The sequence below is a fragment of the Streptopelia decaocto genome, assembly GCF_964273445.1.
Source record: "Streptopelia decaocto genome assembly, chromosome: 4".
NCBI classification, from domain to species: domain Eukaryota; kingdom Metazoa; phylum Chordata; class Aves; order Columbiformes; family Columbidae; genus Streptopelia; species Streptopelia decaocto.
The window spans coordinates 41,219,124-41,246,905 of record NC_138658.1 but is presented as its reverse complement, the minus strand read 5'-3'; the positions used below and the strand labels follow the sequence as shown (position 1 = coordinate 41,246,905).

The 27,782-nt window shown below is 37.6% G+C and overlaps 1 protein-coding gene across 2 annotated transcripts; it reads right to left on the bottom strand.

The window, feature by feature from the left end:
- Positions 1-438: 438 nt before the first annotated feature.
- On the bottom strand, positions 439-25,881 carry NEIL3 (nei like DNA glycosylase 3). 2 transcript variants are annotated; one of them, XM_082051781.1, is made up of 10 exons: positions 25,671-25,881; positions 21,581-21,696; positions 15,646-15,780; positions 14,404-14,617; positions 13,102-13,176; positions 10,435-10,601; positions 7,291-7,460; positions 3,936-4,338; positions 1,864-2,038; positions 439-1,041 (listed from the first exon to the last, which is right to left on the bottom strand). In XM_082051781.1, exons 1-10 carry the CDS (start codon positions 25,785-25,787, stop codon positions 865-867), a joined length of 1,749 nt encoding a protein of 582 aa, XP_081907907.1. In that variant the 5' UTR covers positions 25,788-25,881; the 3' UTR covers positions 439-864. The 2 variants fall into 2 exon arrangements, with proteins under 2 accessions (XP_081907907.1, XP_081907908.1); XM_082051782.1 differs by lacking the exon at positions 15,646-15,780.
- Positions 25,882-27,782: the final 1,901 nt, after the last annotated feature.

The window sequence follows — 27,782 nt, the reverse complement described above, 5'->3', positions numbered from 1 at the left end:
ATGGCCGTATCTTAATTACTTTTATCTTCCTTATTATCTATAGTACATGCTCCAAAAACCTGAAGAATTCTGTTGCTGCATTACTTCACATTTGAGAGCTTACCATATTCTATTTACTTTTGCCCTTGCTTCGTCAAATAGTGGTAAGACAGGCAAATGTAAACTGAGTTTTAACCACTTAAGAGGTATGATTGTATTATGCATTTCACATAGATTGGAGAAAAAATTCAGGAGCAACTAGCATAAAATGTTAAGGCCTGGATTAAAAACATATAATTAAGAAAACTGCAAAGTCATAGAATTCATTTAAGACAATTTTTGTCTCTATTTTCCAAATCTAGCAAGGTCACACATTCAACTATGGTAATACTGAAAGAGTACAGTCCATTGATGTTTCATGTTAAGCTCTGAGGAAGTAAAGCATGAAGTGGCATTAAAAAGAGTGTATTGTCTTTTTATTCACTTTTATTAAATACGTTTACATTCATTAAAAAGTCTACCAATTTAAAATTTTAATGAAGTTCTTTATAAATCTCACATATGCTTGAAAGTATGCAGTGCTGTCAAACTTCAGTGACATTTACATAAAAAAAGAAAACAGTTCAATTTTTTTTTCAGAAATATAACAGTGTATCACAATATATTGCAAGCTAGACGTTTATTTCAAAATAGTATGCAGCATACAAGCAGTCTTAAATTTTTGTAAGGCTATGTAAAATTACTCTTTCCAAATCTGCAGTTCTTTACATTGTTGGAGCCATTTTAGTAATTAACCAGTCAACAGAGAAAAAGACAAAAACAAACCAGAAATGACTAGGAAAGTTGTATGCACTTAAGAAGGAGCAGATAACTAGAACATCAACATCAAGGAATAACCTGTATACCTGGCCCATTTGCTGCCCATTGGAAAAAGCCGCACTGTTTTTCCTTCCCAAGAGGGCACACAAAAAAGTTCTTTCCATTATTTGGACCAATCTTCAACACAGTCTTCATAACACATCGCTTGCCATGGTTACAAAATGGAAAATTCAAGTCAGCCCACTGCCAAAAGAAACAGGTTTCAGGCACAGTTTTAGCATATGAGATGGCTATGAGTTCCTTATTTTAAAACTGGCAATAGAAACAGATCTACAGGGGAGGCCCTAGAAGAAACTCTTACTAGTAGTTAGGAGACTTGTATTTCTTTTACAATCACCAATTTTAGATTTTTCTTTAATGGCAACTACACACACTGTAACTAGTGTAACTTTCATTGATGTTAACAAATAGTTTTCTTCAAATTAAGGCATTATAGTTATTGCTGTCTTGAGTTCATCTATTAACTACCTGCTGGTAGGTGACTGAGGCAAACTCTTCTCAGTCACATACACTCATGGCAAGGAGCAATGGCCACCGGCTGCAGCTGGGAAGGTCAGGTTAGGTACTAATGCAGCAGTGGGAGCAGCTGCCTGGCCAGATAACAGAATCTTCATCCTTGGAGGCTTTCAAGATTTTGGCTAGACAAAAACATGGCTGATATCTAGATCTAGAATTTGCCATAGTCCTTCTTCAAACAAAAGGCTGAACTAAACTTGTACAAGTCCCTTCAAACCAACATTTCTGCTATGCATCTGTTTTACTTCACATGGAAGCAGATTAAGAACATTTGCACAAGCAGGCGCCTTTTCAGCAGTAAAAGAAGTAACTAAAACTGTAAGTTTATAACTACTACTATGTTCTTAGCTTCAATTCAGTGTACAGAAGTACTTACTATTACCCCAAACTTTAAATGGGTTATATCTGTCCACAATTGCAGATTTTGGGGCATGGAGGCTGAAGGAACAAGCACTTAGTAGAAAACAGGCCCTGAAGTCTTAGACGTACTTGAAAGTAGTTACACCGAGTTTCTCTGGGTAGAGGACAGGCATAAAACTGCCTGCCCTTGTTCTCTCCATCCTTTTTCACAACTCTGAGGCTGCACAGACAGCTGTGCTCACTGCAGCGAGGATGGCCAGTGCTTGACGCATGAATATCATCTGTCATGGGAGCTTGAGGTTTGCTGCAATGACAGGTTACAAAATGACTCCTGCGTAATGTTAAAGGGATTATCAACACCACAGCCAAAGAACTCTCTCCCACCATTACAACGGTTCACTGAGTGAACTTTTACACACAATGACAAGATTTCTTCTCTATAGCACGCTATTGCACTTTTAAAGCTGAATGATTGCTAGTTGTGAATAGACAAGACTCTGTGCTTTTTGTGCAAGTACTCTACCACTTTTCCTATGTTTTAATTTATTTCAAGGTACTAAAATTGATCTGCAAAACAAATATTACCACCATTATCATACTGCCCACTCCAAATTCCAGCATACTCTAAAAGAGTATTCTGCTGTCAGTGGGAAAAAGCCAAGTAATTACTCCAGGTTGAAGGTTATCTGTATGCTTCACAGAAATTCTCCCACCCTTTTTAACTAAAAACTTACAGTAATACTCCAAATTATATTCAGACAAGAAATAATCCAGCTGAGGGGGTAGAACAGTGTTTTCTGAAAGGTATGAAGTTTATTTCTTCTTCATGATTGAGAGAGAGATTACCGGAATGCAATACACAAGGCTTTATTTAAAAACATTAACATGAAAAATATTAATGCTCTGAAATGTATCTTTCTAGTATATTTATAGAGCAGAAAAGCAGTGAGGAAACCATAGCGAAAAATGAAAGTATAAATTAATTAATTATTGTTAAGTTCTCGGCTTAGGAATTTTACATTCTCTTTTATGCCTGGAAGACTGCAGTCCTGCAGACATCATCGTTTTTTTTTCCAACACCTCATTAAAACAAAAGAAAACAAAAAAAAAAGTGTTGTTTTTTGTTACAAAGTTTCCTGGGTTTTTTTTTGTTTGCTTGTTTGTGTGTGCGTGTGTTGTTGGTCTTTTTTTTGAAGAGGGGGATTGTAATGTTTAAGTTGATGACTTGCTGTAACTACTTGTTACCATTTTAGTCTCATTTCTTCTTTGCACTCCTCTGTACTCTCAATTATCCCGCCTACATCCTCAGTTCTCTGTAGTCCTCTACAGGAAGAAGAATATTCATACAGCCTAACCTGGCTAGACATTGAGATTCTGTTTCAAAACTGGTGCTTCAACAATGCAAAAAATAATTGTGGTATTTCGGAAAACACATTAATAAACATTTGGTAGCATATCACTAATATCTTTCACGTTCATCTTGCATAGTTTACCACTGTAAATTGCATCTAACCTTGCAATACCATTTACTGTTGTGTATGTCTGCACAACTTTTCCGTTACAACCCTAATAGGTTCCACCATTTCTCTTAACTAGGCAGTGGATGCATCTGAATAGGGCTGTGTAAATAAAAGTTCAGGATGGGTAGAGCACTGAAGTAGTTACATACAGGATAGGGAGGAAAGTTTAGAGAAAATAGTGATGCAAGGTTCATCAAGGTACCTGTGCAGAGCTTTGTATCAGGGAAGAATGTTGAAAACTGCTAGCTGACAAATAGCTTTAATTGGTACATATTCATTGAGCTACTTCCCTTTTGTCATCTTTCACAATGACTTCAAGATCTCTCTGAGCAGACAGTAACTACAGTGCTAAGATGAGATGATTCCTTAGGTAGAATTGTGCTTGTTGACCTGTTAGAGCTATACTGTCCTATTCCACAGGAATAGCTGAACTATGAACTGCTGTTTAGCTAACAGCCGTACTGGCCAGATGCCAAAAATCAGGACTTTTCCAGTAAGTCTGGGTCATTCAGTGCTTTTGAAATCCAAGTCTAATTTTAGTTACCCAAGAGTAGGCTACCTCTGACAGAAATCCAAAGACAACAGCATCTGAACCCAACAGCACAGTATTCCATTAATCTTCAGGGATAAAATTGGTTTATGGGATTATAAAAAGACTTATTTACAATTTAGGATACATACCTGATTGCTATATTATACTGGTGATCTGAAGGTATATGATCAGTTTTCTGCTTCTTCTGTACGTGTTTGAAAGAGAGAGGTTGCTGTGAGGAAGACAAAGTCACTGCAGTTCTGTGTGTTGAGCAATCCTTGTCTGTGCTTCCCCCTGACTTGTAGACATTGTTTTGGATTTGTTTACAATTGTTTTTTGGAGCAACACACTGAGAGTGTCTATCAGATATTTGGGTATCACTTCTCGAAACAGCTTTGTTACCAAGATCTGTTAGGACAAGAGTTGTAGTTCCAAATGCAGCTTTCCAATTGATCTTTATTTCTGTGCTTGGTTTTCTGAAATCATTACAAGGGTACTTCATTAAGCTTATGTTAAAGTCTGCAGAATCTTCAGCATTCTTCATCTTTGGAACTAAGAAAAAATAAGTTATTGGTTATAATCCATCCGTGTAGACTGATACATCGTATTTATTATCTATATTTGTAAGTCATCATACAGTGAGTGAAAAAGTACATTTACCATACCATCTTGAAAGATCTCAAAACCTGTCACAGATTAGATATAGTACCAAATTTCTTGCAGTAAAAAAGCTCATGCACTTTCAGAATCACGTACAACCTGTGTTTCAAGATAATATTACTATTGTTTGAATAGGACCAGATGGGAATAGTATGCTGTAAATGAAAGCTATTGCAGAATTAACCATACAAAATTGGATTTGCCCCAAATACAGGTTTGCTTTTTTTTTTTCCAAATAACCTTTTTATAACCCCAGCACTGAGAGATCACAGGGTATGGTACCTCCAGCAGCACTACATTATCCATTTTAAAAGCATTGTTTTACTATTGACACAAAAAGGAATATTCTTTTGTTGGGTTTTCTAGTGCTTTCAGGGCTCCTGTCTTTTCCAAACATTGTGTGAATCCAAACTTATCAATCCCTTACTGCAAGCGGCTTTAGAAGCAAGCAGTTCAGACATTTCCTTTGTATTTATTTTCTGACATGAGCAACAGTAGGTTTCTTCACAGAAATAGATGCCTGCCTAGTGGGCAACAATAATTCCAACAGACTGGCCATAATTTATTAATACCACTTTAATAAATAAGGAGTCTGTAGTTAAACTTTCCTGAGAAAAGGGTGAAAAGATGACTTTATAGGCTGCCTACATGAAGTCTTTGTTAAGTAGCTGTGAAGCCATAGTGTTCAAGAACAGAGTCCTTTCTCTTCCTACCATCTCCAGCAAGTGTCTCCGTCCTACACCTTCCCTCCATACAAGCAGGAGGGAATTAAACAGAAATAAAATGGGTAGGTAAGGCATTCACAAGGGCACACTCTCTCCAGAGGCATTCTCATTCAGAAACAAAATAGGGCTCCCTACAGCTTACTCTGAACAACACTTGTTTGCAGGCTCCTTCTGTTTTGCCGCTGCTGCATAGTGAAACACGGCGGTGCCAGCGTGTTCAGAAAGAACAGGAGCTTGGCCTTAGCAAGGGAGCAAGGAAATTGAGATGTAATGTTAAATAGTTACTCTGTCTATAGACTGAATTATTTTGGCTGAATGGCCAGCAGCTAACTTTATGTACCAAGTATTTGGTCCTCAAAAATTCAAATGTTTCTGTCAACAGTAGTTAATTTTAGAAACATTAGAAAAAAATAATAAAGTAAGAAAGCAAGGAATCTTAAAGTCTAAAAAGAGAGAGGTAAGCAAAATCATGTTAAAAAATATCTTTGAATATCACTCTTAGGATACAAAAATACATCTTTTTTTTAAAAAAAAAGGTTTTTTGTAGCAGTATTCCACCAACTCTAACACATCTTCAGATTCCAGGTCTGTTTTCAGCAATAGCATGCAGCTAAACAAGTGAAACTTAGAAATACAGGAGAAGGAACAGAATTTTGTTACAAAGCTTAAAATAAAGCATTTGTCTATATGCTCTTATATATTTTAAGGCCAAGCTGATGGTGTAAATTCCAGGATGTTAGTTGGTAAATCTGACTCTTAAACCTTTCATGTTTCTGGCAAGATACGCCCCTCTTCTGGCACCAAGTGTCATGTAAGGCATAAAGACATTTTTATTAATTTGTGGCCTGAAGAAATGGATTTTAGCTAGTGTAAGACGAGTTTCACACACATCATTCATAAAAGGACTAACTAGAACAAAGAAATACTTTAAAAAAAGCACTGGAACTTATTTTATCAGAACTGAGATCAGTACCAAAAAGTCACGTCTTCACAGCCTGGGAGTTCAGGGGCACTTTTGAAAGTATGGCTCAAAGTATCATCAAAAGCTACAGGAATGTGATCTTAAAGTATATATATGCTGAAATCAGAATTAAAGTCATATAGTTAAATTCAGTGAACAATAGGTCCTGGCACCTATGTAAAACCGTTAAACCTCCTCAGATACAAAAAGTCTTGCAGCAGAATTAGATCTATCCTGAAAAAGCCCCACACATGCACACCTCTAGACTTTGTTTCTTGGAACACACATAGCAATTCAAAATGTTTCTAAGCAATAGTCTTGATCCAAATAACTCCCTGTAAATTCCTCCACAGAGTATTTTACTCACTTTTTCTACAGAAAGTGAAAAATAACCCAAACAAAAAACAAACAAACAAAAACACACACACAAACAAAACAAAACAAACAAACTAACAACAACAACAAAAAAATCCTCTTCACATAGAAAACAGGTCTCACAGGTCTCAGTGAAAAGTGTCCATTACCTCACTTCATCTCTTCTTAAAATATATATTTTTCTCTACAGAAATTTGGAGAAAAGCCAGCATGTTACACCTTGAATCTTCCTGTCCCTTTCCAGATCTCATTGACAGCTGCTTCTGCACACTAGGTCTAGATTGAAGCATTAAAAACTCCAGTAGGAGACAAACAACAAATGCTTTTACTTTGAGCTTAGAAAAAAAAACCAACAAAACCAAACACTAGGCCCTGAGAAACATGACAAACTTTTGGAAAGGGTACCAAAATATACTGTTCTTGTTCACCTGAAAGAACAGCAATTACTTTTCTGCCCCCTGGGGATTTCTGTATCAGATATATGCTGCAAGCTTCTAACAATTTTAAGGAGAGTTGAAAGAATGGCAAGCTGTCTCACTCCTTGCCCCACTGAAAACAAAGGGTCACTGCAGAGGCTTGGCTATGGCATCCCACCTGCATACACAGCTGGAAGACAAGACACTTTCCATAATTGCCCTTGTAAATTTCCCCAAAATCTGACTTTGTTAGCTAAAGTTATATAAATAAAATTCACAATGAGAATCTTCTATAGTTCTAAAAACTGCATGAAAACTACAATCCTCCCCCCTTTCCCAGCAGAGGTTCCAAACAACTTTTCAATACCTTCAGGCCTTGAAGTCAAACAGGCATCACAAATTTCAGCAGAAGGCTTGTTTATTAGGGTACAGCGCATACACGTCCACTCCTCTTCACATTTCTGAGCTACGTGTTCGTTAGAACATGACCCCCTGCCATATGCCCAGCCAATTAGGCTATTTCTAGTTGGCAGTTTGCTGTGAAACAAAAGAATGATATTAGTCTTTTGTGATGTTTCTTCTACAAATTGCCTTACACCACGATGTGCAGGGAGACACAGGGCTAGAGAACAAGCAGTACAAGAGTGTTATGGTCTGCCTATCGTAGCTTGGACAGCATGTCATGGTTAGAGGGTTTTTTTTCCCCCCTCTTTACTTAAAGGGAAAGTCTTTTGCAATGCTGCAGAAGTCATATAAATAAAAATATTTAGACAAAAATGGACAGAAAGTTAATAGTTAAACTGATGTAATTTCCAGCACAATGCCACAGCCTCTCTCAAATTCCCTACCATTTTCAAGTACTGCAGCAAGAAACTTGGCGAGAAAGGGAGACTGTTTCAGTACTTCTCCCCCATCCCTTGTACAGAACACTTCACAAATGCATTACTGGATGAACTGTCCAGAGGCTGATCTACAGAAAGCCACACAATTTAGCAAATAAATTTTTGCAGTCATTTAAATGGTACCCATTGGACCCCTTTATTACTGTAACAACCAACAGAACTACAACACAAAGTTAGAAGGTCTTTCTTGTATGTTACCATTTGCTGGAAAACCTTTTGACATTTAGGAGCCTGTTCAAAATCAAGGATTTTTTTTTAGAGTGTTTTTTTGTTTTAATTCCTCATCAGAAGGAGTTCAGGCATGTCCTAGCTATGACTGGTAACCCAAAGCTGTACTCAGGACACCTCCATAGATTTATTTTTATGTATTTTCCTGTAAATTATAGTACCTCCTACGTTAATACACTGATTTAGAATCATAGTTACTATTTTACAGTCACTACATGTTACCAAGGACTAATTTTGTCATCATATCCAAACATGATTAGCATGTTAAATGTAACTTGAACTTACCTACTCAGTAAGATATGTATGTAAATTTTTAAGTACTATGGTTGATAAGTCATCAAGCATATTTCTCCATAGTTTTTGTGAAATTATGTGCTTTTTGGAGATTCCGTTTTAATCCTAAGAATTTGGGCACTCCAATTAATAATGCAAATGCTATACTTAGGAACTGTTGTGACACTCCTTAGACCTATCACTTATTCCATAATTAATACCCTCCTTAACAGGCTAGATTTCTAACATAATGGTAGGGCTATCCATTACCTACTACATCTCTTCCATGATAAGAAAACCAAGGAGGATAATGAGAATTGCTGACATGCCAGAGATCCTGTGCTGTCAAGAGGCAGAACAGACAGTTCTTCCTCTTACAGTAGCATTCATCAAAATACTGTGGCTAGACAACAAAACAGACAAACTGCAAGTGTTAAAACTGTGTATTTTCAAATTAGTAGATGAGTTGTTCTATTCAGCTATCAAAGATGCAATACTAGACTGAATAGATTCAGCATGTCATCTTTTGGAGTTTAATTCTATCTCATCCCCCAATCCATCCATCCTGTCATTCTACCCCCACCTCTGCTCATTTTGGAACACGAAATATGGAGGAAAAGCGTGTTTTAAAGATTTAAAGTACATTTGAATTTGATAAGGTAGCTTATAATGGGTATTTTCTTCATTTTTTTCAGTTGAGCAAAATCATAAGCTACTTAACTTGATCCAAGAACCACTGGGTTAAATTCTACAGTTTATGATCTGTAGCCAGTCAGGTCTGATCACAGGGGATCCTTTCAGTCTTCACACATGAAAAGCTCAGAATGGCAGATAAACCACTTGAGCTACACGTACTTTTATTTGGTAACAGATACTGCATAACAGAAAACAGAGCAGTAGAACACAAAGACCTAACCATTAGGATGAGGACAGCACAAAATCCAACCTTTCTATTTTGCAGCTACCATTACCATGTACTTCACTGAAGTATACCATTGTTTAATTATTAAAAAAAATCAACAATCAAAACACTACATGTTCTAGAACAGAGAAAGAGGTATTTTTTTTTTCCTTGGATCATTTTCTAGTTATCTGACTCAACGGAACACTGCTGTCTTTCTACCCTTCTGCAAAACATTTCTCATTATTACTTTCTGAAAATACAGCAGGTTGGGGTTATCAGCATGTGAAATATTTATCTTTCACATTGGAATTTTCTGTATTTGATCCGTACTCAAAGGAGATTTTTAAGCTCTAACCAAAATCCCTTCAGCTGTCTGAATCTTAAAAGAAGGTTGGAGGGGGGTTTGTGTGTTCTGTAAATCTTATCTAAAAATATAGAAATATATATATATACACACACAAACTAAATGAAGGCAAAGTTTGCAAGGCAAAGCAGCGTCTTATTAGATGGACAGAGCTCAGTATAAAAAGGCAAGATTCTGAAACCTCAGATGAAAAATTTTCAAGAATACCTTAGGTATGCAAGAATGTGAATAAGGGTTTTTGGAACTTCTACCTTTTGACTCTTTGTGATATCAAATGTATCTTGTGATTTTCTAAAATAAAAGGAGGTCCTAAGCCGTACAGTATTTGCTGTGCTCTGAATCTACTGAAGTTCTAGTTTTTGTCAGTGTAACTCTACAGCCAGAACAAAACTGCACAGATGCACAGCTGTCTAGATATGCCAGGACTTAAAGGGTTATCCTATGAAAAGAAATAGAGACACAGATTTCTACCTTCTTGATGCGACTCAAATCATTTGAATGTAAACATCCAAGCCTATTATATTGATAACACCAGGAACAAAGGACAATTTTTCCAGAAGCTGTGAATTCTCGGTACTCTGAATTGTTTTATAATTCCTACATTTGATTACAGTAATAGCTATTCCATAACAGATGAGACCTTTGAAATAGTTTCAAAGAATCAAAGCTCTTAATAATTTTTAAATACCAATGGCCAAAACATTTTTCTTCTGCAAAGTCAAGTGAACTTAGATCTAAAATGCACAAGGATCCATTCTACCTAAGAAGTGATGTCCTCTTACCATAACAGCACTTCCAAGGACAGCAATGCTTAAAAGTGTTATAAAGCTACCATCGTACCTAACATTGACAAGCTGGGGATCCGCCTGTTGACATCGAGAGCAGAAGTAAGTCATCCTGTTATACTCTCCTAAGCGACACACAGTGACCTTTCCATTGCACAGCCCACAGGCTGGGCGCTTGTATACTTTGTAGTGTTTGTAGAGTGGAGACCCAGTTTTGCGGCACTGAAACAGAACCATGTTTATGAAGTATGAATTTTATGTAAGTCCCTCTACAGTTCAAATGAAGCTAAAAGAAAAACTGCATAAGCTGACAGCACAACAATTACATAAAGGTACTCAAGGCACACTTACAAGGGCTATCATCTGTATTTCATGTTCTTTTATGAGAGGAATTTACTTTAAATCAGGTATAGTAGTGTCTTGAATTTTCCACATAATGAAATAAAAGACACAAGACAAAAAACATACTGTCATCGTGCAAGCAAATATATCCTAAGGACCCCCTGAGTTCAGCTGGACCAGATAGCTCTGATCCAGCACCAGTCATCTGGCACCTGCAGGAGTGTTCTTAAAGAGCCGATGAGCTTGCAAAGGAGTAGAGAAAACAAAATAATACAAACATAAATCACAAAACCAACACCACCTTCCGTCACCCCGAAAGAAACCAAAAGCATACCACATAGCATACCTCTGATCTGACACTACAATCTGGATTAATCAGCCTTCCCAAAGCCTAAAAACTGTGCAATGCAGAAATATTCCCAGCATTCTGTACGAGTCAGGTAGTGCTCAGTAAAGATGCTCAGCTTCACCTTAGCACTGGCCACAGCAGACAAGTTAGCTCATGAAAAGCCACTTGGCACTATGGCAAGCTCCCCAGATCCTGGCAGAAAGCCATATTAAATTAGGTACAATACAGCCCAAAGGGCACAGTGACCTAAAGAGCCTCCCGAGGGCTGACAAGCAGGCACGTTTCATGAGACAATTCACATGGAGTCAGCAGAGACGTACCCCAGCTAAAACTGCAGGAAAAACAAAACAGTAAACAAGAAAAGCCCAGTAGAGATGCAGGCAAGTCTGCAGAGCCATCCCAGTTTCTGTACTACAATCACAGTCCCCTGGGCACAATTCAAACAATACCATAGCTGGCCCAGCAATACCAGCCCAGCTCTAGCAGAGCTCATTAACTCTAGCTCCATAATGCATGAAGACCCCTGGAGTTCTCCCAAAATACAGGTGTCTTTGAGTACAGCGTATCTGCTTCTGCTGTGCTCTTATTCATCAGCCTCACTGAATGAGAATGCTTTTGCTGGTACAATTCAGTAATCCAACCAGAAGGAATTAATGATATATATTTTCATGAATATTCACAGGAAGTTTGCTTTCTCTTCAAGATTTTTCCTCAAGGCTTACAGATAGTTTCTTAAAATCAGTTATTTAAAAAACAAATAAAAGCAACATCTTTCTACACAAAAAAGATTCCTCATCTTTGTATCTGTGAGGTCTTACTACAAATGTTACAGTATGATTGCTACAAACATTCTGTAACAGTCTATAAAAACTGATCAAGTACTAGCCCTCTTATTAACCTTTTTGTTATGTTTTTATTTTAAAGAGACTGGGGCGAGCTCTCCTTTAAAAGTACTTGACCGGTGAATGCCTGCTAAGTATAGATTGTAAAAGTTTTGAAAACACCTAAACTGAGCTACAGAAAGTTTAACTTGTTTGTGACACATTTAAATCTTCTAGTACTATTGCAGAACCGGATGATATCTCTTTACTGGTAGACTTTGCTACAAAGTTTAGAGAATGAAAAGATTTCCCCAGCCAATACACTGAACTACTCTTCAGTAGGCTGGGGGAAAGCAGATTTTTAAGTAGACTACTAAACAATATATATTTTTAGATTTTGTGATCAAAAGATTATGTTACAAAAGTTAGGTGCTGTCCTGCTAGCCTACCAAAACAAAGGAATTTTTAGCAGCACTATCTCCTTGCCTTTCACGAATACCAAGAGAAACAGACAAGAATTTCACTGCCACGGTTCATTTCTCTGCATGCAGCTTAAAGAAGAAAAACATAGAAAAAGACAGAATTTGAACTAATTTTTGTATTTTTGAAGAGTTAAAGTTAATGAGGAACTATAGAGTTTACAGGGAAAAAATTAAATCCTAGTGCAGTTGTGGCAGTAGGGAGAAACTTTAATTTATTTCAGTTTAGCAACTACAAAAGTTGTTTCAGGTAGAAAAAAATTGTTAGAAGTTACAATCTATTTAGTCAAATAAATATACTTGCCATTTCAAGTTCATAAAGGAAGTCACATGAATTATGTTCATACTTCCCTGGGAAAATCTCTAGTTCCCAGTTTGAAGAGTGACCTTGACGTTATCTTATATATCAATTTGCTTAACCTACATCAAATCTGACATGTTCAGAGTGACGTTACAGCACATGCACAGCAAAGTTCTACTGGCCCTAAGGCAGCATCTGTCATACTCTTCTGTTGCAACTAGGCCAAGGCTGTGCACATTCTTACAGTCTAGACTAGCCCACCTTTCCATCATTTGACAATTCATATAAAGAGCACACAAACCAACATTCCTATTCATGGGAACACTTGTCCTGTTGCATCCTTTAACTGTTTTCACCAGATGACCTCATACAGCTAACATGCCAGAGTCAAGTTATGGAGGTTTCTCAGAAACATGTGCCAAACCAATACCTTATAAAACAGCAGGGTAAAATCACGTGTCATTTTCACTAAGTGATGTATATGCTCATCTGTCAGTTGGCAAACCTGTAAATAAGACAAGAATGATTTTTAGAATATTGCGATGCTAAGGGACAACAACAGAAAGTCCTAAAAAGCAGGGGCACTTTGAACACCTTCAGCTGACATGGAATTACATTGCTCCTACGGTAACTTCCTGACTTCCCATTTTACATATATATATTTATATCTCTCATCTATCTATCTCAGTAAACCAGTATATTTTCACATTCTACACTACACAAACTCATTGTGTACAACCAAAGAATATACTCTGCCTCATCTGCATAAAACATTAGGTAAAAATTTCAGTTGTTTTCCTCTATATTGACCTAAGAGTACCTGATCACAGGAATCACGTATAGTTAAGAACTCTTAGTTCCTTCATTTCCTCATGGATTATATTACGACCTATATATCATCAGAGGCTCTTTGCTGTGAGAGATCTTCAGGAAGAATACTTGAGCCAAAGGAGTCAGAATTAGAGAGATGTATCAACTAAATACATTTATGTTAATAACTCAAAATTTTAAGTAATGTTTTTTCTTTCCTCTGCCAGCTCACATTGCAGATACAATTAAAATCCAGACTGATCCTATGAAGATCACATTCTTTTATTATGTTAAAAAATACCCTTTAATTTACTATCTTCACCGGCTTTCCTTTACATTCTATGTAATCTCAGTCCGTTATGCAAACATCAGGCTTCTTTTCAACCAAAGTTTGGAGACACATGCTTGAGGATCTCAACCAAAAAAAGTAAAGTAAGCAATGGTAGAAAAGCAACTTATGCCAGCTAGCAGGACAAGTGGAAGAAGCAGCTGCCAAAAAAAGGTTCTACCACATCAACTATTTTGGCTAGTAACTGAACAAACAAAAACTGATCACTCTTCACTTGCACTTATTTATGGGCTGACAACGTAACAGCATCACAACAGGATGCCAGACAAAGTCAGGATTTGAAAGTTAGATGGATTCCCTTCTAAGGAGAGGTTTCAAGTTTTAAGAGAGAAGTTTTAGCCCCACAAAATTTGTCCACTCTGTGAGGCAGAAGTAGCAGCAACAAGTTCCAAGGAATGCTGTGACAAATATCTCCAGTTATAAAGATAAAACATTAATTTACTGTCTTAGAATAACTTCAGAAATGACAGATGATAAAACAAAGGTAAGAAGATGACAAACTGTTACATAAATATGTATTTACATTCTTAATACTTTTGTGTCATTAAAAAAAAATATCTTGAGACAACCCACCATAACAGCTGGATGAAGACCACTGTCAAAAAGAGCTTCATTTTTTATGATATTTCCCACTCCAGGTAATACCGCTTGATCCAGTAACACATCACACAACATGCGGGTTTTCTGCTGCTTAATTTCACTTTCTGCTCTTATGAAGCTAAACTTTGGAGAACAGACATCTAAGCTTTCCATCATTCTCACTTTCTGCTCACTCTCAGCTGCATTTCTGGAAGAGAAAAATACATTAAGATTTATTTTTATTATATGCTAATATTTTTAAAAACAACACATTAAAGTATAATAGAACATTACTTGCAGGTAACAGAAACCATGAAAATACCAATTACATGGAGAGGCACAGAAATTCCATTAACCACCTCTCCCAAAAATACGTCAAAGATACATGCATAGAACATGCATCTGGTCCAGCATACAAGAAAACATTCTAATTTTGTTCATTTTCTTTTGAAAAATAATTGCCAGGTCCTTCCTTTAAAACTGCTTCCAACACAGAAAGACCTTGTGTTTGGACCATCAAACATAACTAACGGTATGATTCAGTCATTACATGTCAACAAAGATAAATTTTCTTAAACCTTGATTTTATTAGGTTAAACATAATCGTTTAAAAATAGTACAGTACGAGAAGTCTCAGGCTTACATAAGCTTTATATTTTGTAATATTAAATATGCATATATATTACTTGAGCTTACATGCTCACCCAGAGCCTCAAGTGCTTTAAAATTAAGCTTGCTAAGTTATTTTTATTAGCAGTGAGAAGTATGATGCAGATGGGCAAAAACAACCACTTAATGTCAATTAGAACAATTATACCAATTTGCTTTAAAAAAAAAAAAAAAAGTTGGGAGCACAAAAATTTGAAATGAATAATCATCACAGGTCCTTATTTTTATTAAGAAAGTGAGACTTGAATGGAAATTAAAGGAACAATAGGGTTCAGCATTCAGATTTAAAGATGGAATTAAATCTAACTTTTATTCCCACTCTTGACACTATCTAATGAGACTATGGCATAGACTACTTTAACTGTATGTAAACTGATAAAAGTAACAAAATGAAATTATCATACCAATCAATATGGTATGTTTAGAAAGTTTTGTATCTATAATGGCATCCAAGCAGTTAACTAATTCTGTGTGATTTTTCACTAGGTTCTTAAAAGAATGTTATTAAAAAAAAACACAAAAAAAAACCCAACAAGCTGTGTTTAATTTGATTAGTTTCTGCTTTACCTATATTCTACTGTCACCTCAAAAAAACAAACAGTATCCTCCGTAAGCTGTATCTCCAAAACTGGTGGTGCTCCATTTCTGTCTTTGCTTTCACCAGGATTAATGCACATGGAACCATTCATACCGAAGTGAATCCTCCGAGAGAAAGAGAGTTGTTATATGTATTTTATCTTAACAATGTTTCCAAGCATGACACTAACCTATTTTTGAAGTTAAAAGCTGTTCTTATGTAAACAAGTCAGTATGTATGTACATTAATTCTAGTCCTTAAGAGTAACATGGCAACAAACTACTTGTTTACATAGCGCTCAGTTCCCAGAGAAGAACCCTCTCCAAGTCAAATCCAATCCAAAACACAGCAGTTTTCTGGTGGCCTTCGTAATTTGTTGTACAGAAATCAAACCTGATCATTCAGTAACACACTTTTTTGATGTATCACACTTAGTGTTTTTTCACTTGACATATTGGTCTTCCAGCATAGGTTAAGTCCCCAGGGAGGCTGAAATAAATGAGGCTACTTTAGCAGACAATTCTCTGTTAAATCAAGCAGAAGTAACCTGGTATGAAAGATTTCAGTCCCCATATTGCCAACACTGTTATCATATCAAAGCTACTTCAATAACTCCATAAACAAAGTAATTAATATCTGCCATATGTTGTTTTCTGCTTTTCTTTGCCTACATCCAAGGCAAAACCTGCAGGTCAATTAAAAATTAATAAAAGAAAGTGAAAAATGCACAGATGGCAAAGATGTGGAGCAGACTCTTTCAAGTGTTCCTTTTACAGATCACTAATACTTTAAGAGGTCTTGCACTTTATAATATAGTCGTCTGGGAACTAGTATACTTCAGCAATGGACAAGTTTGACTATGGAGCCTAGAAAAGAGACGGGGCAGAATTTTTAGCAGGGCCTGTTGCAATAGGACAAAGGGTCATGGTTTTAAACTAAAGGAGGAGAGATTCAGGCTAGACACAAGAAAGAAATTTTTTACAACTAGGGTGGTGAAACGCTGGTCCAGGTTGCCCAGAGAGGTGGTAGATGCCCCATCCCTGTAGACATTCAAGACCAGGCTGAACGAGGCTCTGAGCAACCTGATGTAGTTGAAGATATCCCTGCTCATTGCAGGGGGTTTGGAATGGATGACCTCTGAAGGTCCCTTCCAACCCAAACTACTCTACGATTCTATGATTATCATACATTTCATTTATTACAAATTAACCTGGTACATTCAAGTCCTAAAAAAACATAAGGTAGAGGAAGCGTTCTACTTCTATATACTGTATATAAGAAAAGGTGGATTACTTTACAGCTACAAAAAGATTTAACAGATTAAACTACACAAATGACCAAAGAAACACAACATCAGGTGTATATTTCCTTTTAACCCCTCTTTGTTACATTTCAGAAAGGACAGCCATTTTAAATATTTACAGGTAGGTTAGGACAACATTATAAGCATAGTCTTAAAGTCAACTCTTTCTGTAACTTCCTGATAGCATTTATTCATTTTTTTTTTAATTTTGAAAGACCTAGGTCTTTCCAAAATTCTTCTTAAAAGTCACTTCAGATGATACAGTTATTTCAGCCCCATTTATTTTCAATAGCCATTTCCAGTTCTCAAGTGCCACAAATACTACTGCACAGGCTTAACTAGTCAAATTTATTTTAAAATCAAGTTTGTTTTTAAAGAAAACTCTTGTAACTTGCTACCAAATGGTAATGCACCAAATGCTTCTAGAAAGTTATTTTGAAAGAAACAGCATTCACGTTAATAGCTGCTTGTTTCATTTACCAGGTTCCTGAATACTGTTCAAAATGAGCACTAAGTATCACAACTATCAGCTGCCTTAGTGACTTGTCAGTTCATGACTATGAAAAAAAAAGTCATTGCTACAAATTTACATTCAAAAACCTTAAGAAATTTAAAAAGTTTCACTCCAATGTGTTTCATTACCTTTAATATCCTGAAATAGGGCAAAACAGGAATCTTCTCACTTTAACTACAAGTAGAAAAGCCACACTAATTAAACCTAGGATCCATTATTTAATTGATAACTAGTACTATGGAGTTGGCTATTTTCTGTTGGTTTGAACTAAAAAGGTGATGTTTTATAGTTATTTAGTGCTGTACAATATTGTAAGGATCTGCTTTTATTTAAAACATTTTACCCCATAAAAATAAAAGATTACTAGAAGCACAGTCGAATTATTAAATGGAGATGGAAAAACAGTGAAAGCTCACGTTAAGGGCCAAGATGCCATTTCTCATCAAGACAGCAGATGTCTTTCCTTGAAGGGATTTTCCTAACAATACTTTTGTCCATTTTCAGTTACAATATCATACATTATATGCATTATCAATATTCAGAAACTTTTCTACACCATTTATCACTTCAAGTTGACATTAATAGCACACTACAGAAACTAAACCCAGGGCAACCTCTCTCACATAACCGTATCATTTCCATGGCAAAACATGTGGTCCACGCAAGTCTCTCCTGCACAACTCAAGTATCAGAGAACTTTTTTTTCAAATTCCATTGATTATTTAAGTTACTTTCAAGCCAAAATTGAAAAAGAATCCTCAGATTTTCAAAAAACCTTGACTTCTTCAGTGACTTGTTTAAACAGAAATCAAATAATAGAAGTCCTAATTTTTTCAGAAGGTGCCATTGCTCATTTGAACTCCTAAAAAAAAAAAGCTTCTATTGTCCACCATGGATTGCACATATACTCAACTGAACTTCATTTGCTAATTGCTTTCCACAATACAACAACACTTCACAAGTATCCTCCTCATTTGCAAGTCAGGCAAGCAGTAGTCGATCTGTATAAAACAATTTAATGGCCAGGTTATCTTCTCCCACCAGGCAGCCATTCCCCACTTGAGAAAACCCAGGATCATAAAATTAGTTAATTACTCTTCATGGCCCGGTCTTTCACAAGACATTATTCCAGCATGACTACCAGCTTTTTACAGGTAATCTTAGGAGATGAGAAAATCTGTTTTTGTTAAGAAACTATGTACATATACAGAATCTGTACATCAGTATTCCTCCTCATGACAAGGAAGTCCTGTATTTGAGAGTTAACTTTCATTAAAAAAATAATACACCCTCTGAAAGCATATTCCTTATTTTCTCTCCCAATAAGAATCCTGGAAGCCAATCTTTGACTGCTGTAAAATGCATTTTCTGAAGCCTTTGTCTACCTCTCCTCAATATTTTTAAATCAAGAGAATGAAGATCATAATTATCAGATAAGAAGTAACTTCTGCCTCCTGTGTAGAGGCCTTTCTTGTACTTCTACAATATTTACAACCAAATAGATGACATGACTAAAGGGGCTTCTTAAAAACAGTTTCTAGAGCTACAATAACTGATAATTAAATTTTTAAGCTCCTTATCAAATGATAACTGAAGGGTGTTTTCATTAAGTACAAATTATTGCATTGGCTCAAAGCTTAAGAATTATTTAAGATCTTTCAGGGTCAAAGGATTATATTTTCCATACTAGAATTTTGCCACATTTTTGTTCTCTTAGAAGAGAACTTTTACAAAATGCTTATTTACATTCCTTAGTAATAGCTTTTTTCTTCTGATAATGTAATTTAGTCTGTTGAAACAATGTTTTCCTACTGTATAATTTATTCCTTTGCTTATCCAATAAATTTGTAATACAGGTGATATTCATTTAAAAAAGGCTAACATCATATCAGTTACCTCCCCTGCTCTTTTTTTTTTTTTAATCTACCTTTATAACTGACTCATCTTTTTTAAAATTGCTTTTTCTTCTGTGTTTCTATTTAACAAAGCACAACAGAAAGCAAGAGAAACTGATTAGGACCATAATCCCATCCTTCACAAACATGGGTAGCTTTAAATACATATGCAGTCCTGTCCTACTAGTTAGTTGTATGATTGTCATGTAGACTAGTATGTGCTTGTAAGACTAGTTACATTTCTCCAACATTAAGAGAAATAAGCCTCTAGCACCAAATCTGACAACCAAGAGGCCCCTGCTACCAATCAGTCCACACATCACCCCAGGTAACTGATATATCACTGCCTTTATTTGTCCAGCATGGAACCACAGTAAACTGTTGCACTCACAGCTGAGAATTTTCAGTTCCATCTCCCTCCTATAACAGTAGTGCCACTGGTAAAATATTACGTCACAGAATTGTAAGGTATTTGTTGATATTACCAGTGTTAAATCAAGAAAATCATGACCTTACAGCTACATTCAAGACCAGTCACTAGGTGACAAAGACTACACTGAACATAGAAGTGATGTTGTTTTCCCTTTTTAAGATCTAGAAAGATTAGAATTATGTTGCAAGTAGGAAGGTGAAAGAAATACATTAAATGCAAGTCTTACCTATTAAATATAAGGACCTCACTTATGTATTCTACACTAATTACAACAAATGTCAGGGGATTTTTAAAATACTCCATTACACTGTGCATGTGGTTAGATTTATTTTTAGCAGGTTCTGCGGTACAAAGGCATATTGAACTATTTAAACTAGATTCCAAATACAACCTTGGTGGCTAGTACAAGATGTCATCAAGGGGTTAAAGCATATGACCAAATCCTAAACATGCCAACAAATCCCTAATAAGCTCTGCAAAGCATGAACAAACAAGGATTTGGCAGTTTTACCATTTGTCTAGAAGACATGGTTTCACTAGAAAGTTAAGAGTTACATTTATGATACCCAAACGATTCTTCTGCCGAACTTCAAATCATGCTTCCAAACCAAGGAACTGCTAATATTGTTTAAAGAAAGAAAGGCAGCATAAACATATTCATGTAGAATATTTTAAGTTGGGCATTTTTTCTTACACGAGTTAATTATCAGAGCAATTGAATCTTTGTTAAGGGTTTAGATTACGGGCTGACAATAAAACCCTGGCAGATGTATTGTTAACCTCCTCTCCCCACCACTTCCCCCTTCTGCCCCTCCCTCTCCCCCCTTCCCACTCAGGACAGGCGATTGGGAGGGAAAGAAGGACAGAGAGAAGAGAGTTGGAAAAAATTAAAGATGTTTTACTAATGCTACTAATAAGAATAGAGAAAATAATACAAAATATACAAAACCAATCTTGAAAGTCTCAGCAACTGCAGAGCCGGCACCCAAAGTCCTGGATTGGACTCTGCAGCCAACCGGAGCTGGATTCAGTCTGTCACTAGGCCTCAGTTCGCAGGGACAACTAGCAAGGTCCTCTCCTAACGTCGGCCATAAGGAAAAAGGGAAAAAAGGGACGAGATCCTCATGATCTCCCACTTTTATATGAAGTATTCACGTGAATGGAATGTTATACACAGTTGGTCAGTTTCTTGGTCACTTGTTTCTCGTTGTCCCTCTGGCGAGATGTCCATCCATGCTTATCAGTAAGTTTGCATTCCATTGCTAGGTTTACCAAAACATGTATCTGGTTCTCCAGGAAAATGCAGCTAATATGAAGGCTTTAGCTGACAGGCAAATCCACTAAAAGAGAAACTTGTTTTTTTAACAAAACCGGGACAATCTTTAAAAATTAAGTACAGAATTTGAGTCTAAATTTCTTGAAGAAAGTTAAAAGAAATTTGAAGTACAGTTAGTAGTAGAAGATATTAAATAGCTCTAACTGCACGTACTTCTGAGTTTTGTCCCTAGAAAACGCAATTTCCTGTTTGAAACAAAGCATTTCAAGAAATAACTGTCCTTTTCAGGTACCTTTACGTGTAATCTTCTACTAAGAATAAAGCAATAAATTATTTGAAAATGTAAGTGACCATATCCAGTATTTCCAGCACTGCAGGGAGGCTGCTGAGAAGTTTCTCAGTAACACTGACTTTCAAATATCCGAAACTGACATTAGCAAACATAAGAAAATCCCCCAAGCAGGTACAGTCAATGCATAGGAAGCTTTTTTTCTCGCCTCTTACCTCAAAGCTTTCTGATCAAAATACATAAAAAACTCCTTTCCCAATGTCTCCACACCCCTGTAAACATGTCCAACAAGGAAAGTGTGACCAGAGGTTCTCTCCTCGCTTGCCGTAGTCTGAAAATGAGTACACACACAAAGATTAAAACAGAATTTATACTACTTTGATTCTAACATCAGTACACATACAAAGATTAAAACAGAATTTATACTACTTTGATTCTAACACCAGTACACATTCAACAAGTAGCTGTATGAACTAATTTTGCAACTTGGGCAATATTAAACATTTTCTCCTTGAGCAGCTCTATCAAAACCAATGAGACTATTAACCCAGGAAGCAGACGGTCACTATGGCTAATGCTATCATAAGTTAGCTCATTCTTTTCCAAATTGAAACAATATGGCCTTTCAGATGGTAGTTTGTACTCCTCTTAAATTGCCAGACTGGATGAAGTAGACTCAGTGACTTCAGCAGCCCAGGCAGCCTTAAGACACACAATGGAAAAATAATCTAAACCAACACATTTTTGCCTTATTTGTAACTACATCAGCAGGTATATGTGGAATTTGTTGTTTATTTGGACTTGTTGCTCTTCCTATTCTGTAGCTGTTTGTTGGAACAATAAAGGACTCAGCATTCCAATTCAATATGAATCACATGAAACCATTTATTACAGAAACAAGCCTCCTTATATATGCAACTATTCTCTGATCACGCGTCCACGCTCCAAGCATGCATTCACTGATTGGATATCATCTATGTTCACGAGCTGTCCACACGCTGGAGTCTCACTGCTGATAGGTCCATTGATTTACGTCATGTTGAGGCCTTATTATTGTAGAAATGCCTCTCTCCCACAGCAGGTCCTGTTTTCAGCCTTTGAGTTAGCCTTGAAATTCCTGGCTGGTTCAGTAACAAATCTCCATCTAACAGAAACCCCTCCACAGCTGGTTTTTGTTTGGTTGGTTTTGTTTGTTTGTTTTTGTTTTTCTTCTTCACTAAGAGGTTGATATCTAGTTTTCATAGTTTTGAGTTAATAGAGATATAACTACATGAGATGTCCCTGCTCATTGCAGGGGGGTTGGACTAGATGACCTTTGGAGGTCCATTGCAATCCAAACTATTCTATGACCTTTTTTATCAGGGTATTTTATGCCTTTTCCTTCAAGTCATGAATTCAAAAAAGAGTTTCAGGCTGATGTAAAATAACAGATATAGCTTAAATACTAAATACTTGTCAGTATCAATTCTGTCATTTGCAGATCTCCATCCTTCTTCCAAATGCCTATTGCTGGAGTTTCTACCCATGTTAACAATACACTTTCAGCGTTCCACATGGGGCATTGTGTATTAGAGAAAAGGCTTCACTGAGCACATAGCGATATTTCGCTCTTCCTACTAGTTGAATGGCTCATCTCAAAAGATGTTGAACAGCAGGTGGTACACTACTAGAGGACAAGAACTGTGAGACTGAAGCAATAATCTTTTCTTGCTTAACATATGAAAATCCACTGAAATAATATGAAGGGACCCCCCCCCAGGTTATCTGCTCCAAACACCTGCTCAAAGCAGGACAGATTTAGGTCAGACAGCCCAGGACCTTGTCCAGTAAACTTCAAAGCAGACTTCAGACAGAGACTCCTATCCCTCTGGGCCCTCATTCTAGCACTTCACTATGGTGGTGGAAAAACTCTCCTAATACCTAATCAAAATTTCTCCTATTGCCACCTGCCTCTGCTGCCTCTCATCAAACTGTGCACCTCCATGTCTTCCTTTCAGGTAGCTGAAGAGAGTAATAAAAACCCAGTTCTATCAGCTTTGCCTTAAGCATCATGTGCTTCAGCCTGTGTAACATACCAGGGGACTCCCTCTGGTATGTAATTATATTTTTCCTACTGGGGAGCCTTGCAAGTGCTGAACAGAGGTAAGAATCATTCTCCTCCACCTGCTGGCTATGCTGTTGTTAGCACAGCCCAGTATGAGGCTGGCCCTCTTCCCTGGAAGGACACATTGGTGACTTGGACTCAGCTGGTAGAGGTCCTTTTTTTCTGTGGAGCCACTTTCCATCTGAGCAGCAGCCATTGCATGACATTATTCCAAGTGCAGGACTCAAGTCCTGCAAATGCTGAATCTAAGTTTCTGTCAGCCCATTTTTCTCAGCCTGTCAAAGTTGCCCTGACTAGTACTCCAAGTTCCCCAGAACCTGCTGAAACCTGCAGTATGTTCACTGTCATCAAAGCCCTAACTGCAAGGCACAGGTATGCGCACCAGTGCTTTAATCACAACACTCAATTGCAATGCAAATATGTATGAAAATTACCCTGGCAAATCAGCAAGGCTCCAGCTAGTTAGTGAAATTTCAGAGCTACTCTCTATACCATCTCCCACCATATTATTACCTTGAAATGATATACATTTAGAGGGCTTTATGGTTATTATTCTGTCAAGTACAAAAATATTTTTTTCATAATATCAGTATCATTTACTTTGCGTGTTATCAAAATAAGCAATGTTTTGCTCTTATGTAAACATTCATTCCTTTCAGTAAGAGTATTAAAGTTAGTTGGTGTGCAACAAGGTTTTATTTAGTTTTAAGCTACTCAGGTTTGTTTAAACTAAACCAGAGTAAGCACTGAGACAGAATTTTAACTTTTCTTCAAAATATTTTAAGTAAAATTAATACCTCTTTGGTATCAGATAAGCCCTTACAGTCACTGTAGTACAGATACTATTGAACAGTAGTCTTCAGCAGCAGCCAAGGCTCTGACCATGATTAGCAGCCACTGCGAGATCTAAAAAGTGCAAGACCCTTATGACAGTCATTAGACAATGAATAGAGTCTGTCCTAAGGTGACTTACTGTAGAAAATTACAAACATCAGTATACTTGAGGGAATTAAATTTGTTTTTGAAACCATAGGAGCATAACTCTTTACTTCAAAAAGCTTAGTCCTGAAAGATACAAACCTGTAAAGTCTGATATGTTGACTGCCTATCTAAGGCATATCTTGAACCACATTCTTCCTTAAATAATTATTTCATTTAAGTACTATCTTACTGAGCCTTAATCACAAACTCTCCTACACTGCCTTTTATACACTCAAGGTGGGGGGAAAACTCCCCAACTTTCTGTCTGGAGGCATCCAATATACTTACCTGGGACAAAAGCAACACATAATTTCTCACAGCTGAACAAAACCAGGCATGGAAAACAATGCCCTAGCCACCTCTATAATCAAAACCAGAAGACCGTATCTTCACAGCTCATCAGCTAGAACCTGCTTGCTGACATCCTAACTTCTAGCAGAAGGTCTCAAAAGCCCCAGCAGAATTTTATACCAGTGAATTATTTTAAACTGCAAATAGAAAGGATAAAAACTAGTAGAAAAAGTATATACTGTAAACACTGAGAGTAGATATCGCATTCTTTACTTATTTAATTAGTTGGTCTAATTAAAAATGTTTTTTTTAAAACAGTTATAGAAGTAAAAGCTCCCTTTCTGCAGGCCACCAACTACATTTTTCCATCATGTTTCCTTGAGACTTATGAAAAATTATGACATCACCAAAAAAAAAAAAATTAAATTAGGGACTGCTACTATAATCTTTCTTGTATTGCAGGTTTCCTGAAGCTAAATGATCTTTTAAATTTTAACCTAAGTAAACAAGAGCGATTCTAAAACCTTTCCCCCATTAGTTCCACCCCCCCACACTACGTTTCTACAGCTTCAGCATCTTACCACATCCGACCTGCGAAAGTTTATTTATCACGCTGCTGACAAGAGTATTTTATAACTTTAAAGGAACAATAGACAGCATCCACAGACGACCCCCCCCCAGACGACGGCAGCCGCTGCGCAGGCGCTGCCGCGGGCGGGGTGCGGAGCAGAGGCCGCGTCGGCCGCACCAACCACCCGCACTCTGCGTCCCCGCACCCCAGCGGCTCCCGACGGCTCCGGGACCCATTTCCTCTCCCCCAAAGCTGGCGGCGTTGACCATCGCGCAGCCCCAGGAGCTCAAGCTCTGCGCCCTCCAGCCCGGCCCGGCGCAGCGCTGCCCCAGGAGAAGCGCCCGGCCCGGCCCCTCACCGCGCCGCTGGCTCCGGCTGGCAGGGCGCTGCCCCGCGCGCTCCGCACCGCCTGGCCGCGTCGCACACGCGCCCGCAGCCTCTCCGCGCAGAGCGCGCAGCCCGGGCCCTCCACCATGGCCGCGGCGCGGGGTATCCGCTCCGCGCCGCCCGCCTCTCCCGTTCAAATCTGCCGCTCGCTGCGGGGCGGTGCTGCCGCGCCCAGGCCGCCCCGCCTCCGCCCGGGTGAGCGCCGGGCCACTACCGCAAGTTGTTACTGGCGGCTGCGGGGAGCATGCGCCCCCGGGGGCGTTCAGGCCCAAACTGGCAGAGAAGTATCTCACTGGCAGCCTGGAGCTGCCCCTGGCGGCCCCGCCGGGCTGGGTGAGCGGTGCTCGGGGGCGGGCGCGGCCTAACCCCCCCCCCTTGTCTCTCTTCCAGTCCCCACCAGCTGGTGTTTAAGCTTAGACGATCGTTTGCATTGCTAGGAACGTTAATCAAAAAGTTCATTTTTGTGAGACCCTTCCGCGAAAACACGGTATATCCTACTTATTTTGTTGTTAAGTGTGAATTTCAAGTGGCCTCAAATGCCTAGTTGGCTGTCACAGGCTGGCAGCCTGGTATTGTCTAAAGCACCCATTTAAGTACATCTTCCAAGACTTAATGCACAACTGGAAGTTAGTTTGAGCCCTAAAAAAGTCAATATTGAATAGGTTTTTGCAGTCGGTCAAAGTTTGCACAAGGAAAGATTTCCATGCTGCATTCAAAGTAAGAAAGGGTGTAATAAAGTCACAAGCTCTAAGAAAACAGAGGGACCTTGCATTTCAAGGTAGAACATCAGGCACCATTTCCTAATGTCCTCCTTATGAGGCATATTCGCACTGGTTGAAATCTCTAATTTAATGTTACTTATTTTATAAACAGTCCATTTCCACTTTTCTATCTGGGTTCAAACAAAATACATCTTATTCCTAAAAGAATAACTTTTTTTTTTTTTCTTTTTTTTCTTCCTGAGAGGAAGTATCTAAATCAGGTTAAAGTAGTTGCTGAAATGTAACTGTGAATTCAGGCTACTGAACTTAGGGTATACTGCCTTTTGTTGTATATGTTTTGTTTTTTGTTTTTTTTTAATTATTTTTTGCAGTGATGTTTTTGCTCTGATCATTCTAAATTAAAATAATAGGGCAATTGTTAGCCAGAGAATTAAGCTCACTAGTCAGCAGAAATCAACAATGTTCCAAAATGATACATAAATTTAAGCTTATTCTTCTGCTGCCCATGAGTCCTGCCTTACTGTTCTTGCAAGGCAGTTAGAAACTGATACGTAACTCAGGTTTCTGTATTCATATATAAACACTGTTTACAGACAATACAGACAATTTCTGTTACTTGGCTATCAAATGAAGTGTTTTTCATGATAAGGGATTTTATAACTGGGTATTTTTCAGTAGATGATCTGTACAATGTGTTACAGCTGATTAGGTTTTCAGTTCCACATCTAATTCTGCAGGTATAGAGACAGCAGAAGCTGCAATACTAACCATTTATTAAGGTTCTCTACCCTTTTTCCACTCATGTAAACAAGGAATTTTAACTAGAGATTTTGCAGTAACTCACCTTTTGCATATGCTTTTATTCCACTAAAAGTTGAATTCCAGGTATGTACAAGCTGTCATTGGTGAGCTTTATATTAAAGTGTTTGGTGGTGGTTGATAAACATTTGGGAATTTCTTTGCTTTAAGAAAAGCATTTAAGAATACATTTGCAAAAGAGGAGAGGTAGCAGCACTGTAAGAGATACCAGCCTGACAGTTTTATAGTTTGAAACAAACGCCCAATCCTGAACTCTAAATCAGGATCGTTTTATGTAAAAGTACCTAAAGACAGCAGCTGAAGGAAGAAGAGTTGATGGGCAAAATTGTTGCTAATACAGTTTTTTAATGACTTGGTAGTGCAGCCAAGACATAAATATATAACTAACTGCTTTTTACAGTGTTCCAAGTTGAATAATCTTAGCTGCTTTTGTAACAGTGGTTCCTTGAGCCAGGAGATCTCAGTCGCTGCTGTTCAGTTTCAACACTGCAGTTCCCAGGCTACAAGGGAATGTATTTCACAAGATGCAAGGTTTAAAAGGA

Coding starts and splice junctions, on each gene's coding strand:
- NEIL3 (XM_082051781.1), bottom strand. CDS start 25,787: ATGGTGGAGGGCCCGGGCTGCGCGCTCTGCGCGGAGAGGCTGCGGGCG. Junction 10,602..13,101: donor TTACCCTGCTGTTTTATAAG/GTATTGGTTTGG, acceptor GTTCTGTTTCAG/TGCCGCAAAACTGGGTCTCC. Junction 4,339..7,290: donor TTTGACTTCAAGGCCTGAAG/GTATTGAAAAGT, acceptor ATTTTTTCTTAG/TTCCAAAGATGAAGAATGCT.